Genomic DNA, 14658 nt, shown 5'->3' on the forward strand with positions numbered 1-14658 from the left:
TCTGAATTCCCAAAGGATGTTAGCCCGCTAGCTTTGATAGTGTTTAACATGATATATTACGTGTGCGTGTGTGTGTGTGTGTGTGTGTGTGTGAGAGAGAGAGAGAGAGAGCGAGAGAGAGAGAGAGAGAGGGAGAGAGAGAGAGAGACTGGACTCGCAGTTGGAGTCCGGTAGAGCGCATGCGCAGTAGGAGATGAAGCTTCTCCGCTTGCTTTTCGGCTGCTGGCGTGAGGTTCTGGAATTCCAACATGGCAGTAGATGTGGTCAGTATTTCTATGGTGGTCAGTCTCTCCAGCCCTGACTTGGAAGCATTCCAGAACATCACCGACTCGGAGTAACCCTCATCCCCCGCTCTCAGCAGCACGGCTGGACGCTGTCGCCATTCTCCGGCGCTGAACAGGTAAATCTTTCACTTTGTTTGTGTCCACCAGCTGTCCGTTTGTACCGGAGAGAGAGAGGGGCCATGCCACCGCACGGACAGCGCACTCGGACACAGGCCTGAGCAAAATATAGCGCAGATTTTGTTCGGCGTGACTCTAAATAGCATGATATTATGGTAGTTTGAGCACTAGGAAATAAGTTTTATTATTGGAGTAGAGTTCTGTAATAAGGCAGCATTGATCCGTGTGTGTGTTGTGTGTCCAGGCGATAGTGACAGAGAGGCATTCTCGCCTCAGCAAAATTCAATATGATCTCTGGCTTAATTTATAAATCTCACTTTAGCTATTATATAAATGATGTTTCCATTACAAGACTATTCAAATATAGCATTGCCAGAACGATCCCGTCATTTTATATAGGCTAACGGATAAATACTAATAATATTGTTTAAATGACATTTAAGTCAGATATACTTATTATATAGGCTACTTATCTGCAATAATTAAATAAACAGAAAAAACCGCCTTCAATGTGAATCCTAATTAATACGTTTGGAATCTAGTTTAAAAAAAAAGAAATATAAATAAATATTCTGGATTTACCTGACTTTTTGAGCGCAATAAATAATAGTAGCGTAAAATATTGATATAAAATGTGTTTAAAAGCGTTATATCCTATTTTACAACCGTTTTAGGGGGAAATTGGAACGTTAAACACAAATAAATAGTCTGAACAATGACCGTTAATGAGCATTTTTATATAGGCTACGTTTACTGGTAAACATATTTTGCTGCTGCATCATATTCATCTCTCCTTCTCTCCTTCTCCTCAGCTTGGGGTTCCTGTCCGCTTAAAACACTATTTACATGTGGTGTGTGTCCTTCAACTTACTGGAAAATCTTTCTCTTCGCCTTGTGGAAATCACTGAAGTGAACCTTTCACTCCTTTCTGTCTCTCTCAATCACCTTGCTGATGTCAAGTAATATGATCAGCGGTGTATATGGTAGGTCATATGTCTGTTTAGTTTTGAAATGCATGCAATATTTTTAATAGGAGGGTGTTATATTTTGTGTATGGATCGGTTAAATGTTTTATTACATTCTTTGTTAGTCAATCCCAATCACATGCATGCTTTAGTATTTTAATTACTGGTTAGCAGAAATGACAAGAAAGAACCGGCCAAGGAAAGAGGGTAATGGGATCGTGACAAGAGACCCAGGCCGGACTGGAACCGGAGACCCTACGAGAACAACAGCTCTCTTAAATAAAACTACTTGCTCAGTGTTAGAAGATCCCGTATCTTCCCTCTTCCCCTCACTTGTTAAAGCCTATATTTTCCTACTTAAACGATTTTTTCCAAACTGTTTCTCATCCGGATATTTCATTCATATTGGTCGTCCAGGACGCAGATTGATTTTCAGTGCTATGATAGCATTTTCCTGGCTCGCGTCAGGGGAAGGAGAGTTGAGATTGGAGGTTACAGACCGCAATCATGCAGCGCTGTATCTCCAGTCGGGCGCGCGGGCAGAGCGACTGCTGCACAAGCGCGTAATAAATGCTCGCGCTGTGATGGGATTCTGGCGGGAAATCAGCCGTGAGCGCACAGTGGCGCGGGTAGTTAGATGTGCGTAATTTGGACTCAGATGTATTGCGAAATGACAACACTTCATTTTCCAATATTCCAGTGTCCCCCTTGTTTCTCTTTCAGTCTGTCTGTGTGCCTGCCTCTCAGTCAGGTAGAACAGATTGCTGTGGACTTGTCTGTATGAGGGGTTGTTTATCTGTCTGAATGTGGTGTCACTGAGCCAGTCACACACTACACACAATAAATCACAAGTCTGATGGGCATTCGTGAATTAGAAATGGACAGCTAAACTACCATGTGCGTATGTTTCTTACTATAGGCCTACTTTCACATGACCAACTGGGTAGCCTAACATCAATCATTGAGTGATATTGTCTATTTTATTGTCCTGCTTGTGTGAAGCCTAGGTTTAGCTGTTTTTTTTATGTCCTGGCTACAAATATAGTGAAACATGTTGAAAAATGCTCATAAGTCGACCAAATCATGTATTACTTAAATCTAATTACGTCAACAGTTTTCTGTGAGGTTTAGTGTTACAGACTATAACAACCCTGACATTTACGTGGCTAAATTGTCCAAATTGTGTGCACTCATCAATGGTTAACAGCATTCGTCAATGGCGATTTTTTTTTTAGATGACCAATCAAATATCCAGTAATGCAGACTACTCGTTTTTAGTCAGAATTCATCATATAGTTTAAATGCACTACTTTACAATAAATTCTAGTTCTTTTATTCCCTTAAATCCCTTTAATTCTTTTAAAATGGTTCAAGACAGTTACGGCTGTGGTAGTGTATAAATATCCATCTTTATGAAATGTGCTCACTATAATTTCAGAAGTGTGTGTATGTTTACATTATATATATATATATATATATATGTGTGTGTGTGTGTGTGTCAGATGCCTTAATTATTATTAAGCAGAAGCTTTTCTGAGATTTATCCATTTAATGGCAGTAGAGTAGGGTCATACCTTGAATGCTACATTTAAAAAAATGAATATGCTTGTGTTCAGTGAGGAATTGAGCGTTAGTTTACATGAGACTGTCAATTTGAAGTCCATTGTTGATACTTACTGCCTTTTTTGTGCTGTTGTTTTCCTTAAACTTCCTGTAGGATATTGTAATTTAGGAACTGGCTTTTGTTAGCTAAACGGATATTGCAAAAGACTTACAGGATGGAAAGTGATATTGAGGACATTTAATAATCTATAAACTAATATTCTACAGAAAATGTTCTGTTTTCAATTAGAAAAAAAATGAAGAAACATCTTGAATATTTCTTAGTGAAATCTTTTATATTTCCATTCATCTTTAATTGTGATATTGTGACGAAAGAAAACTAATTTGATTTCTATCTTTAGTGAATTCTCCAGTATATATTAAGACTTGTGCTGTCAATCATACTGTCATATTCAGTGGGCATGATTGAATGTGGTCATTTTTGCAAAAAATTGGGACCCTTAAGTGTGATTGCTCATATGATAGCTACATAGTAGGAATAAAGCCAGCAACAAATAATATAGTCATATAGCTATATATCTCATTAATAACCTCCGTTTTTATCTTCCTCTCTTGTCTTTCGGCCCCTCCTTCATTTTGCCAGTCAGATTATGGTAAAAGTTTAGTGTTGACAGCGTTCGTGATTAAATAATCTCTCTATCCTTTACATCTTACACCACTTTTTTTCTTCATTCACCTCTCCGCCCCTCCAGCTTTATCCCTCCCTTCACACATCTAAAGATATTTAGTGACGAGAGGAAAGTGTCTTTGAGTGACTAATGAATACTTTATCACATACTTTCTCTTTTCTCTCATATCTGTCCCTATTACAGAGAAAACTAGTGCATCTATCCAGTCTGAGTGCGTGTGTGTGTGCGGACTTTATCACATACTTTCTCTTTTCTCTCATATCTGTCCCTATTACACAGAAAACTAGTGCATCTATCCAGTCTGAGTGCGTGTGTGTGTGCGCGTATGGGAGATGATTGAGCTGTTTAATATGCTAAAGCCCTATTAAAGGCCGATGTCAGCAGCAGACGGCATGCGGCCGCCCAGTCTGCCCCGGCCCAGTGCTCTGCATTGTGTCTCTAAATGAACACGGTACTGTGTTAATTAGCAGAGGAAAATAGCATGTGGAATTGGAATTGGTCATTGACATGCGAGGCGTTCGTCTCTCATTTAGAGAGATATGAACGTGATTTAAGCCCTTGCTACGTCTTTTATGGAGGTTTTAAATAATCTATCTGCAGAAAAGAAAAGGAGGGAAGGGAAGGGGGAGGAAGTTAAAGAAAAGAGTTGCCTTGTCCGTCTTAGATTGAATTTGTCTGGGGTTTTTTGGGGGGTTTTTTTTGCTGTTAATGTCTCTCTGAAATGTTTGATTCAGTCTGATTCATTTGAATCAAAGTTAAAGTGTCAGATTTCTGCCACTACTGTCACCAAACAGAATTGCAAAATAATTACTGTTTTGCAACAAGTTTCCAGAACACTCTCACATCTGCCGTTGGTCAGTCAAACACATAGTCCTGTCCCAAAGTCACTCCATTAGTTGAGCCAATGTTTTTGGGGATGCTCACACAAATAAAGTAATGTTTTGAAAGTGCTACAGACCTACAGTGTTTATACTTTTCAGGAAAAATGTCCATGTGAATTAGAATTTTTAATCCATTTGCAACCCATAATTTAGTTTTTCCAAGTGAAACAGGATAATTAACAGTGTCTGGGGTTTTTTTGGGGGTTTTTTTTGCTGTTAATGTCTCTCTGAAATGTTTGATTCAGTCTGATTCATTTGAATCAAAGTTAAAGTTTCAGATTTCTGCCACTACTGTCACCAAACAGAATTGCAAAATAATTACTGTTTTGCAACAAGTTTCCAGAACACTCTCACATCTGCCGTTGGTCAGTCAAACACATAGTCCTGTCCCAAAGTCACTCCATTAGTTGAGCCAATGTTTTTGGGGATGCTCACACAAATAAAGTAATGTTTTGAAAGTGCTACAGACCTACAGTGTTTATACTTTTCAGGAAAAATGTCCATGTGAATTAGAATTTTTAATCCATTTGCAACCCATAATTTAGTTTTTCCAAGTGAAACAGGATAATTAACAGGAAAAATGTAGGATGAGTCTTGATTTTATCCATTGGAAAAAAATTTTAAAAGTCTCTACGCAAGCAAACACAGAGATGTTAATATATGTTTGTATCAGCTCTGAAATTCGGCACTCCAGTGTATTCATGTTTTTACTTGTGTCTGAGGTTGACATATTTTGAAATATCGTCACACCCATTCGTTCTTTGATTTTGCTTAAAGTACATTGGAGTCTTAAGAATTTTGACTTGATCATTGAAAAATGCACACACTTGCACAAAGGAGTTTATCAAACTGGAGCTGTATGTTGTGGTTGGTTTCACCTTATTGTTTTAATTTAATGACCTCTTACCCGTTCAGCGTCATTTTACAGTGACTTTACAAAACAAAGGTTTAGTTTTAATCTCTGAGCTTAAACTTTCATAGACCTTCTGCTGCTGAGGCTACATTCTGTCATACTTCTCTGCACCTCCCTCTCTTTCTTTCTCCCTTTTTCTCTCTATTGCAGCACTCAGCAGGCCAGGGCTGATAGTCAGGCATTTTGAAGAGAGGACGTTGAGAGTGAATGGCTCATTCACATTAAAGAAGAATTAGAGGGCTTCCACCCTGCCACTCTTACAATGGTCAAACAGGCACAACAGGAGAACTGTTCACACCAGCTAACACACACACACACACACACACACACACACACTGAAAAGCATGCCCTTTGTGTCAAATAAAAGAGACTGTGGTTTTGTATCAAGTGTATTTTGTTTTATTTTTAGATGGATACCATGATCTATGTAGTACTGTGGCTTGTGTCATGCAGTATTTAGCTGATGTCTAGAGGAGTAAACAACATAAATAGAGGAATGTTATACTGTATAATGATTATTCACCCAAAAATTCTAATTGTGTCAACTTAATTTTGTCATTGTTTCAAACCCATGACTTTCTTTCTTCTTTGGAATACATAAGAAGAAGCTAAGCAGAGTGTTCATGCTGCTCTTGTTCAGTGGTGACCAGAGGCTTTTAAACTCCAAAAATAAGCACTATAAAAGTATGATAATTAGTACATATGACTATATTCTTATGGACATAGTCATATGGTCTTATAAAGCCATATTATAGATTTGTGTGTTAAAATTAAAAATTTAAGTTGTTATTGACTGACAATCTTCTCCTTTGCCACGACTCCCAAAACTCATTCACGTTTGTATACACTGTATTAATATTATAATGTGTCAAATCAGTAGGGCTGCAACAAACGATTCTTTTGATACGATTATTACAACGATTAATCAACTAATCATCAAATATTTCACAGATTAATCAGTAGGCTTTGATCTATTATTCAGCTTTTACAATTAGTTAAAATGTTGATTTACACATGTTCTAACTAAAACAAGGTAATCACTTCAGCTTTTGAAAATGTCAAACAATTGTATTACTATTGTACAATTACAATTACTTTTTACAATACAAATAAATATATTTGGCACACAAAATGAGATGACAGAGAGACTTTCTCATTCACCATTTAATTAACTGTATGACAAAGTAACTGACTGACTTACACATCATTCTGCCTGACATCTCCATTTGTAAGTCGTATGGATATAGAACAAAATAAAGTGAGAAGTGTCACAGTTATGGACTTTTGGTCGTGTTTCTCTTTTCCTGTTCTTCTGCCTTGTTTAGTTCCGTTGCCTTATGCCGAGTTCACACTGAACGATTTTCAAACTCGCCGTTCGGGGAGGGGTTATAGACCAGAATATCAGTATTTTAATAGATATATGAACAATTATATCATACAGAGGCATTAATTATAGTATCTGTTCTGTTCAGTCATTGCCAGTTATTTGCGTTACCATTGTGTGTGCTACCTTCGCTCCTGCGATTCTCCTGTGTGTATTGTGGTTTTATAATTAAAAGACTATTTTTGGATAATACTCCTTCATTGTGCACTTTAAATAGCACTACACATTACAGAACGTTACAATTTTATTTTTGTTACAACGTTACAATTTTATTTTTGGATAAATTATTTTATTCAAAACATTAGCTCTCTTAAAATACCTAATAGTGTTATAATAATCAAAACAGCCCTGAGCTAGATTAAGCTTTAATCTATGCAAACCAAACTATCACTTTAATGTAATAATATGATTTTTTTTAAAGTATTTATTTTTGCATTCACTAATAAAAAGATTTTATCATTAGCTAGCGCCACACTGCGGAGTTGATTAATAACAGAAAATCAAGTTGTAATTCTAACTGAAAGCGACACTGACATTGTTTTTTCATGTTAAATACTGTAAAGCTGTTTGCTTTAAATCAATCTATTGTATAAAGTGCTACGTAAATAAACGTGACGTGACTTGACTGGAACACCGATTGCAGAGCTGGTGCAAACATATCCACATGACTATGATCAGATGCTTTCTTAACTGCTGTTTTCTCACCACTGTCATTTTTGTTGTGTGTTTATTTCGTTATTGAGAGAAAAGCATGCAGCACATATGTGCATATCCTCTTAACGCCGCTCTCAGCAGTATCTAGTTCAGCTACGTTTACACTCCGATGCTGCATCCCAAAGTGCCTACTTATACTACGCCCTTAAAGTATGTACTCTTTTGGTGAGGAAAAAGTACACATTTTTGAGTGTGTAGTAGAAGAGTAGGCAAACTTTGGGACATACTATCATGTCATACAATTGTGTCTTTAACGGACCGCTCTGTCGCACAGTTACACGCACCCTGTCACTGTAAACTGGCGTGTCAATCATCTTGTTACAGTTAACATCCTCCACATTTCATTTAATTTAACTTCCTAGTTCCTATCATATCGGAGAGAAAAGAAGTAGCACATTGATTTGCGAGCCGCGGCCTTTATGTGGAGAACTCTGCTCATATTTTATATCTGCTCAAAGTTAACGACCAAATGGATGTTTATAAAAGTTTACATTGTTGTTGCAGATGAAATATAACACAGATAACATTAAATAAATATTTTTTACCAGGTGAAATGTTGATTATTAGTAACTAAAACCCCTTTATCAAAACCTCTCTACTTAACCGTCGGTCGCGCACATCCACCATGTTTGTAGTTTTTTAACGCTTTTTATTTGTGTTTGTAGTTCTCAACCGAGTCATTCGTCAAAGCGCAATAGATTGGGGGTAATATTAGTCATTAGAGTGTGCACGGATCCACACTTCAAAAATCGACCTGAAATAGTAGACAATCCTGGGACTTTTGGCATACACTTTTCAACATACTATGCTTTGGGACACAATTATTCTAATCTCACATACTATTTAGGATGGATAATATGAACATTGGGACGCAGGGCAACTCTCAGAAGTGCCCTGTGTGTCGTCTTCTCTTGGATTGCATCCGGGAGAGTTGAATTACAATCTTGCACTACAGCGCTTCACTAGTCAAAACGTGTTATAGCAGGCCCTTACATTATGCTACATTAGATAAAACGATTATTCGACAACAAAAATATTTGTTGACAATTTTTTATTGTCGACATTGTCAATAATGTCATCTAATCGTTTCAGCCCTACAAATCAGGATGATATCAGTAATGCCAAAATTTTGTTCTCACGTGTCTCTGATCACAATGTGCCAATGTGAATATATGCTGATGCAAATGACATTTGAGAGCTATAGCAGAGAGGAAGATAAAATTTTTAAATAATGACCTTTTATTCTGTCTGTATCATATGGCTTCAGAAGTTTTGGGATATAGCACATATATAGACTACCGTTAAAGGGGTCATATGATGCTGCTAAAAAGAACATTATTTTATGTATTTGGTATAATGAAATGTGTTTATGCGGTTTAAAGTAAAAAAAACGCATTGTTTTCCACATACTGTACATTATTGTTTCTCCTCTGTGCCCCGCCTTTTTGAAACGCGTCGATTTTTACAAAGCTCATCGGTCTGAAAAAGCGAGGTGTGCTCTGATTGGCCAGCTATCCAGTGCGTTGTGACTGGCCGAATACCTCAAGCGTGAGACGGAAATGTTACGCCCCTCACCATACTGTGTTGATGCCGTGTCCGGCCGGAGCGACGAGACAAAAACATGAAAACCCATTACAAACGAGGCATTTGTTGCATCCAGTGGGGACATAATTACTGATTATAATGACTTATACTGTCGTTTTACGCGTTGTGTTGCATTGCGCCGCATAAACATAAAACCATGTCTGCATTTGTGATCAGAGAAATGACATAAGTACAATAACAAGTGCTACTCTACTGCCCAAAACTCGCGTTTGAATCATCAGTAGCAAATCCTTTAAATATGGAAACGTACTTATCATATGACCCCTTTAAGAAACTTTTGTGGTACTTTTTTGGTATTTTTAGAGCTTGACAGCCCCTGGTGACCATTTACTTTCATTGTATGGAAAAGTCCACAGTGATCATCCTGCCTAACATCTCTTTTTGTGTTTGATGGAACAAAGAAAATCATACAGGTCTGGAACTAGGTTATGTAAACTAGTGGCCTTTTTTCTAAAGACTGAATTGGGTAATTTTGTGGGTCTTTGTCTCGTGTTTGTGAAAGATTTGAAATCAGGAACCCATAGGATTTTGCAGTTCAGTAATCATTACTGAAGTCAATGGTCTGGATTAGATTGTGTGTATGAGAGTGTGTACGCATTTTGTCTAGATCCTATTTGAAGGGCTTTATCCGTTTTACTATTTTGCTGTTGGCGACAGTAATGGCTGTTAAATTACTCAATAAAAGCGTTTTATGGATGCAGTGTATGTGTGTGTAAGTGAGTCTGTGTGATGTATTGATTTTGCTGCTGGAGAAACCTGAGATTTCACTTAGGAAAAGCGAATCTATCTGTCTGTCAATGTGCTTCTGGTTTTAAATAGTAGTCTATATGCATTTACGCACTTGCATTAACACACACAGCGTAAGCATTGTTTAAAGAGACGCTACAGCTGAACTAACAAATTTTCAGTCAATGATCTCTTCCTCTAAAACAGGTTAATGAAATGTCTGCCTTTAAAGTATGGAACATTGCTTTAGAAATTGCTCTGTCTGTGTGTGTGTGTGTGTGTGTGTGTGTGTGTGTGATGTGCCTTCTCCGGAGGATTTGTAGCCAGGGGGTATATTGGAACAACAGAAAGTCATTCTCTAAAGCACCAGCACACGCACTTTTACACACACACAAAAGTACACACACACTAGATCAGCAGCTTTGTGGCTAATGGGATTGTCCAGGTAGTTCTGTAGAATACAACAAAAAGACAGCATTTGAGAGAACATTCCAGCAAACCACAGCTAATATTGGACTTTACAACACATCACTTTTGGCTTTAGACTCTGGTGAGGCTGTAATGTAGGGAAAAAACAGCCAAATAATTTTTTTTTTTTTCACATTTAAATAAATATCCATCTCATGATGCATAGGACTTTATCATTGTATTGTAGAAGAGTTGAAGTTAGTGTGTAATATAGTGTTGTGTAAGAACAATTGAATTGTTATTGATATTGCAATCATTTGTCATTTTATTGTGCTTTTCTTCTTTTATCCTACCATTTTTCAGCCACCTGTCCTGCTAATTGCCATTAGTGTGATTTGTACCCAGTATTGTAAGGCGCTTTGGTTAAGTGTGCGCTAAACTATACAACTTTAGTTTTTAACCGTTAAAGCTATTGCTCATGTAATGAGTGTGATGAGTGACTTTCAAAGTCCTAATTAATGTCAGTTAAAGTCTTTCCAGGGAAACGGCGCCAGTTGTTCCATCTCTTGTGTGTGTGTGTGTGTGTGTGTGTGTGTGTTTGCAGTAAGTCCAGCCTTTTCTCATGAGAGTACACTGACTGACCTCAAGTTGCATGTATCGATCAGGAGGATTTGCTGCTTGATAGAATTGAATGTAATTGGGCAGTTTTTAATTGAGATGGATAGAACATGTAAATTTTGCTCCATCAGCCCAAAATCAATATCCATCTGCTGTAATATGGCATATATGTCTCTCATTTTATTTTGTTTCAACAAAACATTGGATTGCTTCTGATGCGCAAGGCTTTGCAAATCCACTGTACTTGCAAGGTCAGAGAAAATCCAATGTTTCTTTATCTTAGAAGTATTTTATGTGTTATATTTTATGGCTTAAGGACATTATCTCTCTGTTTTTTTTTCTTTTTCCCTTCTCTCCCCCCATCTCGCTCCCTCTGTACAGCCATATGCCAAAGTTCGATGCAGAAGAAAAACTCATTGTTTCACAAACTAAAATCTTGGTGCAGTACTGTATGTGTGAAGCTGAAATGACAGATACAGTATTTTTAGGGGTAACATCTGTTGTCGGGATCAGTTGCTAATGCCACGAGCTACATTATTGATCAATCGTTATTACAGTATGCTGAAATATTATGTTCCCGCGTGGTGTGCGTGAGTCAATGAAACTGAGAAAGAGACAGAGAGAGTGTAATACGAGGTTCCTTGATTACATTAAAGAGCTTTTATTTTATTCACTTGAGAAGAAGCCTTCTGCTGTATCTCAGTATCAGACCTTAATGATATCATCAGTGCTATTCTTGATGTGTGTGTGTGTTTGAATCAAGTGCACAGCTGAATTTAAACTTCACTGTCAATCTAAAGACCATAAAACAGCTCAGATAGCTGCTAGTGAATGCCTTAAAAAATAATTGTAAAAGCCATTTTCTATGGTCTTTCATTTGAATATATTATTTATTATTTATTTTTATATTATTTATATGATTTATATTTTATATTATTATTCATTTTTGTAAAAAGATTTTTGTGCTTATGTTTTTTGACAAGATGATTATGCGGAATTGGTCATTAACTGCGGTAGTTTTCTAATAACGTTAATTAACCTAAATTGCTCACATTTTCTCTCAGTGGTGTTTTTTTTGTAGCACACTTAATTTATATTGTGATGGAAATAAGGTAGAATAATAAGTATAATTAGTTTTTTTTTTTTTTTACAGAAATATTATATTATAGCATGTTTGCATATTGATTAATTCATGTGGGCAGCACATTCAGAGGTTTTTTGTTTTACATTTGTTTATGATGTTATTTATATTTCTGATTTTTATGAAGTTCCATGAGTTTGAACTGACAGATACAACTTTTTTATTTTTTTTTACTGGCAGGCGTGACCATGCAGTGGAGCCCTGAGCAATTGCAGTGGGCGGAGCAACACTATGACATCACTTCCACCACACGCTCACCAGGGCATAAGATCGAAGCACTTAGGGATCCAAGGCTAACAGGTTTGACCTCAGCTGCAGCGTATCAACATTCATGGGCAAACGATGACATTTCAGCTCTGACCGCTTCTAACCTGCTCAAGAGGTATGCAGAGAGATATTCTGCCATTCTGGATCTACCCTGTGAGAGTGGACTTATGGGATATCCAGACACAGCCATCTCCGTTAGCATTAGGGGAACTGGTGTTGTGAATAACGGGCCGCCCCTTCTTAATGGACGGAAGGTGGAGGCAGAGCCTTGGCTGGAGAGTGTCTACCCTCCGTTAGGTTGCGTGCCCGAACTTCTTCCCAAAGCACCACTCAGTGTGACGGATGTGTCTGTCAGTGCGTGTAACTCACCGGTTATAGGCAGCGGGAGTCTTCCGGAACCTGGTTTCTCCAGCAACAGTTGTAACAGTCAGACCGGGAATCAGGAATACAGCAGTACTCCCTACAGCACTCCCTTCCTGCAGCCTGTAGGCAGTTACGGTGGCTCTCTTTTCCACCCTACCCCTTCCCATGCAAGTCTGGTATCAACCTACAATGCTAACACCTCACCAAACCTAGCTGCATACAGTTACCCTAACACCCGTTACCCCCCACATGCCGTTCTTCCTGCTGGCTACAGTCCTCCCTCGGCATACCTACCTGCAGGTATAACTCCTCCCAACCCTCTTCCAGCTGTGGGATACTCATACCCAGCCACCAGCCTGGGAGGTAGTGTCTCTGAAAGTGATGCCCCAAGTGCTACCAGCCTTTCAAAGTCATATTACCTATCAACTCAAAGCGAGATTGGAGTATTTGAGGAGTTTGATTTTGGCGGCAACTCTAATTCAGACTCTAGGTCTGAAGGCAGCCCCCTATACAGACCATCGGGAGATGAAACGGTGGACAAGCAAAATGGGTTCAACCAATCGGCAGATGGAGTGTCTTCATCTTTCAAGCCAGCTAATCACGGAGACTCTTTAAGAAGCCTGGAGACTCTCACAGTAGCTATGAGCGGACGGAACATTGGTACATCCAGACAACACTTTCCATCTACCTCAACTTCTATTGTCACTTCTCACCAACATCTCTGCCTTGACACAAACACACCCTGAGTGATTGTGCTCTCACACAACCAGACGTGCTTGAGTTGATGATGTGTGAGTGCTCCCCCTAGTGGATTGGAGGTAGAAAGGAGGGACTTGCTCAAAGCCATAGAGTTGGGGTTCAATGCAAAGGCCTCAAAATACAGGTGCAGCAGGGGAATTCTGCTCAGGAGGTCTCTTGGTGTGCTGTTCGCTCTACAGGACAGAAGGAGATTAGTTTCTCTATTCTGGAAAAAGGACAATGATGTTTATGCCCCTCCTAGCCGAGCCTAACAGGTCATTGCGAGACACTGACCTCCTCACTCTGATGGAACGGACAGACCAGTATATCCTCCATGACGGACACATATTTCTGAGAGGTTTGGAAAGAATTTGCTCCTCCATTCCGAGAGATAAGAGAGCACATGAAGGGAATGTATATGTCTAATCGATGTGTTGTGGCTGCCATGGAGACAAGGAGTCACGGTAACAGATGTGGTGGTTGGACACTAGCTATGGTTGACCATATTGCCATGGTGTACATTCGGTGTGTGTTTGTGGCCTTGTAATGGTTATGTGGTGAGCTTTAATTGTAAATTCTGTTCCCCCTTTTTCCACAGGAGAATTGACAAATCCTGGTTGTTTAAAGTATGTGAGTGTGGGAGAGATAGATAAAACCTCAGGAAAGTATCTGTCAGATAAATGGCGTATGCCTGTGTTTGTGTGTAACATGGAAAAAGAGGGTGTTTTCACATACCATCCATAGGAAAAAAACCAATTCAGTTCACTTGAACCAGGTGGTCCAAAGCAAAATGTTTTTTTTTTGTCTGTTGCTAAGTTTGTATGCACTTTCACTGCATTTTAAGAGAGGATACAGATATGTTGCTAGACATCTTTGTGGAGCTAAGTTACAAGATCATTCTATGAAACATTATGCAAAAAGTTTTGCAGTTCTTTAGGATCTTAAAGCTGCTGTGTGTAATTTTTTCTATGAGAAATTACATTTTCCTTTCATAGGTAAATATGCAGAGAAAACAGTCAGTTATTTGTATGTTTACTTCCCAAAACGTGTAAACACTGTGGTTCTGTGGCGTTTTGTTTAAGTGGCCCAACCTACCAACACTGACTTAACAATTGGTGTGAATTTGGTCTGACCAATGTTTTAAGTGTAGGGGAATGTTTGAACTGAAAAAAAATCTTTATTTTTATAATTCCAAACAAAATTACAAACCGCAGCTTTAAAAATTGCTGTTAGATTTATAATGTTTAGTAATTATCAGTCATGGTGCTGTTCTGTCTATTCC

General features: G+C 38.3%; 1 protein-coding gene across 1 annotated transcript; it reads left to right on the forward strand.

The window, feature by feature from the left end:
- Positions 1-246: 246 nt before the first annotated feature.
- On the forward strand, positions 247-13609 carry LOC107705554 (fidgetin-like). The gene is made up of 3 exons (XM_016508875.1): positions 247-400; positions 1214-1384; positions 12189-13609. Exons 2-3 carry the CDS (start codon positions 1354-1356, stop codon positions 13382-13384), a joined length of 1227 nt encoding a protein of 408 aa, XP_016364361.1. The 5' UTR covers positions 247-400; positions 1214-1353; the 3' UTR covers positions 13385-13609.
- The last annotated feature ends 1049 nt before the right edge of the window (positions 13610-14658 follow it).

This window comes from Sinocyclocheilus rhinocerous, unplaced genomic scaffold (genome assembly GCF_001515625.1).
Source record: "Sinocyclocheilus rhinocerous isolate Xijiao unplaced genomic scaffold, SAMN03320098_v1.1 scaffold504, whole genome shotgun sequence".
NCBI lineage: Eukaryota > Metazoa > Chordata > Actinopteri > Cypriniformes > Cyprinidae > Sinocyclocheilus > Sinocyclocheilus rhinocerous.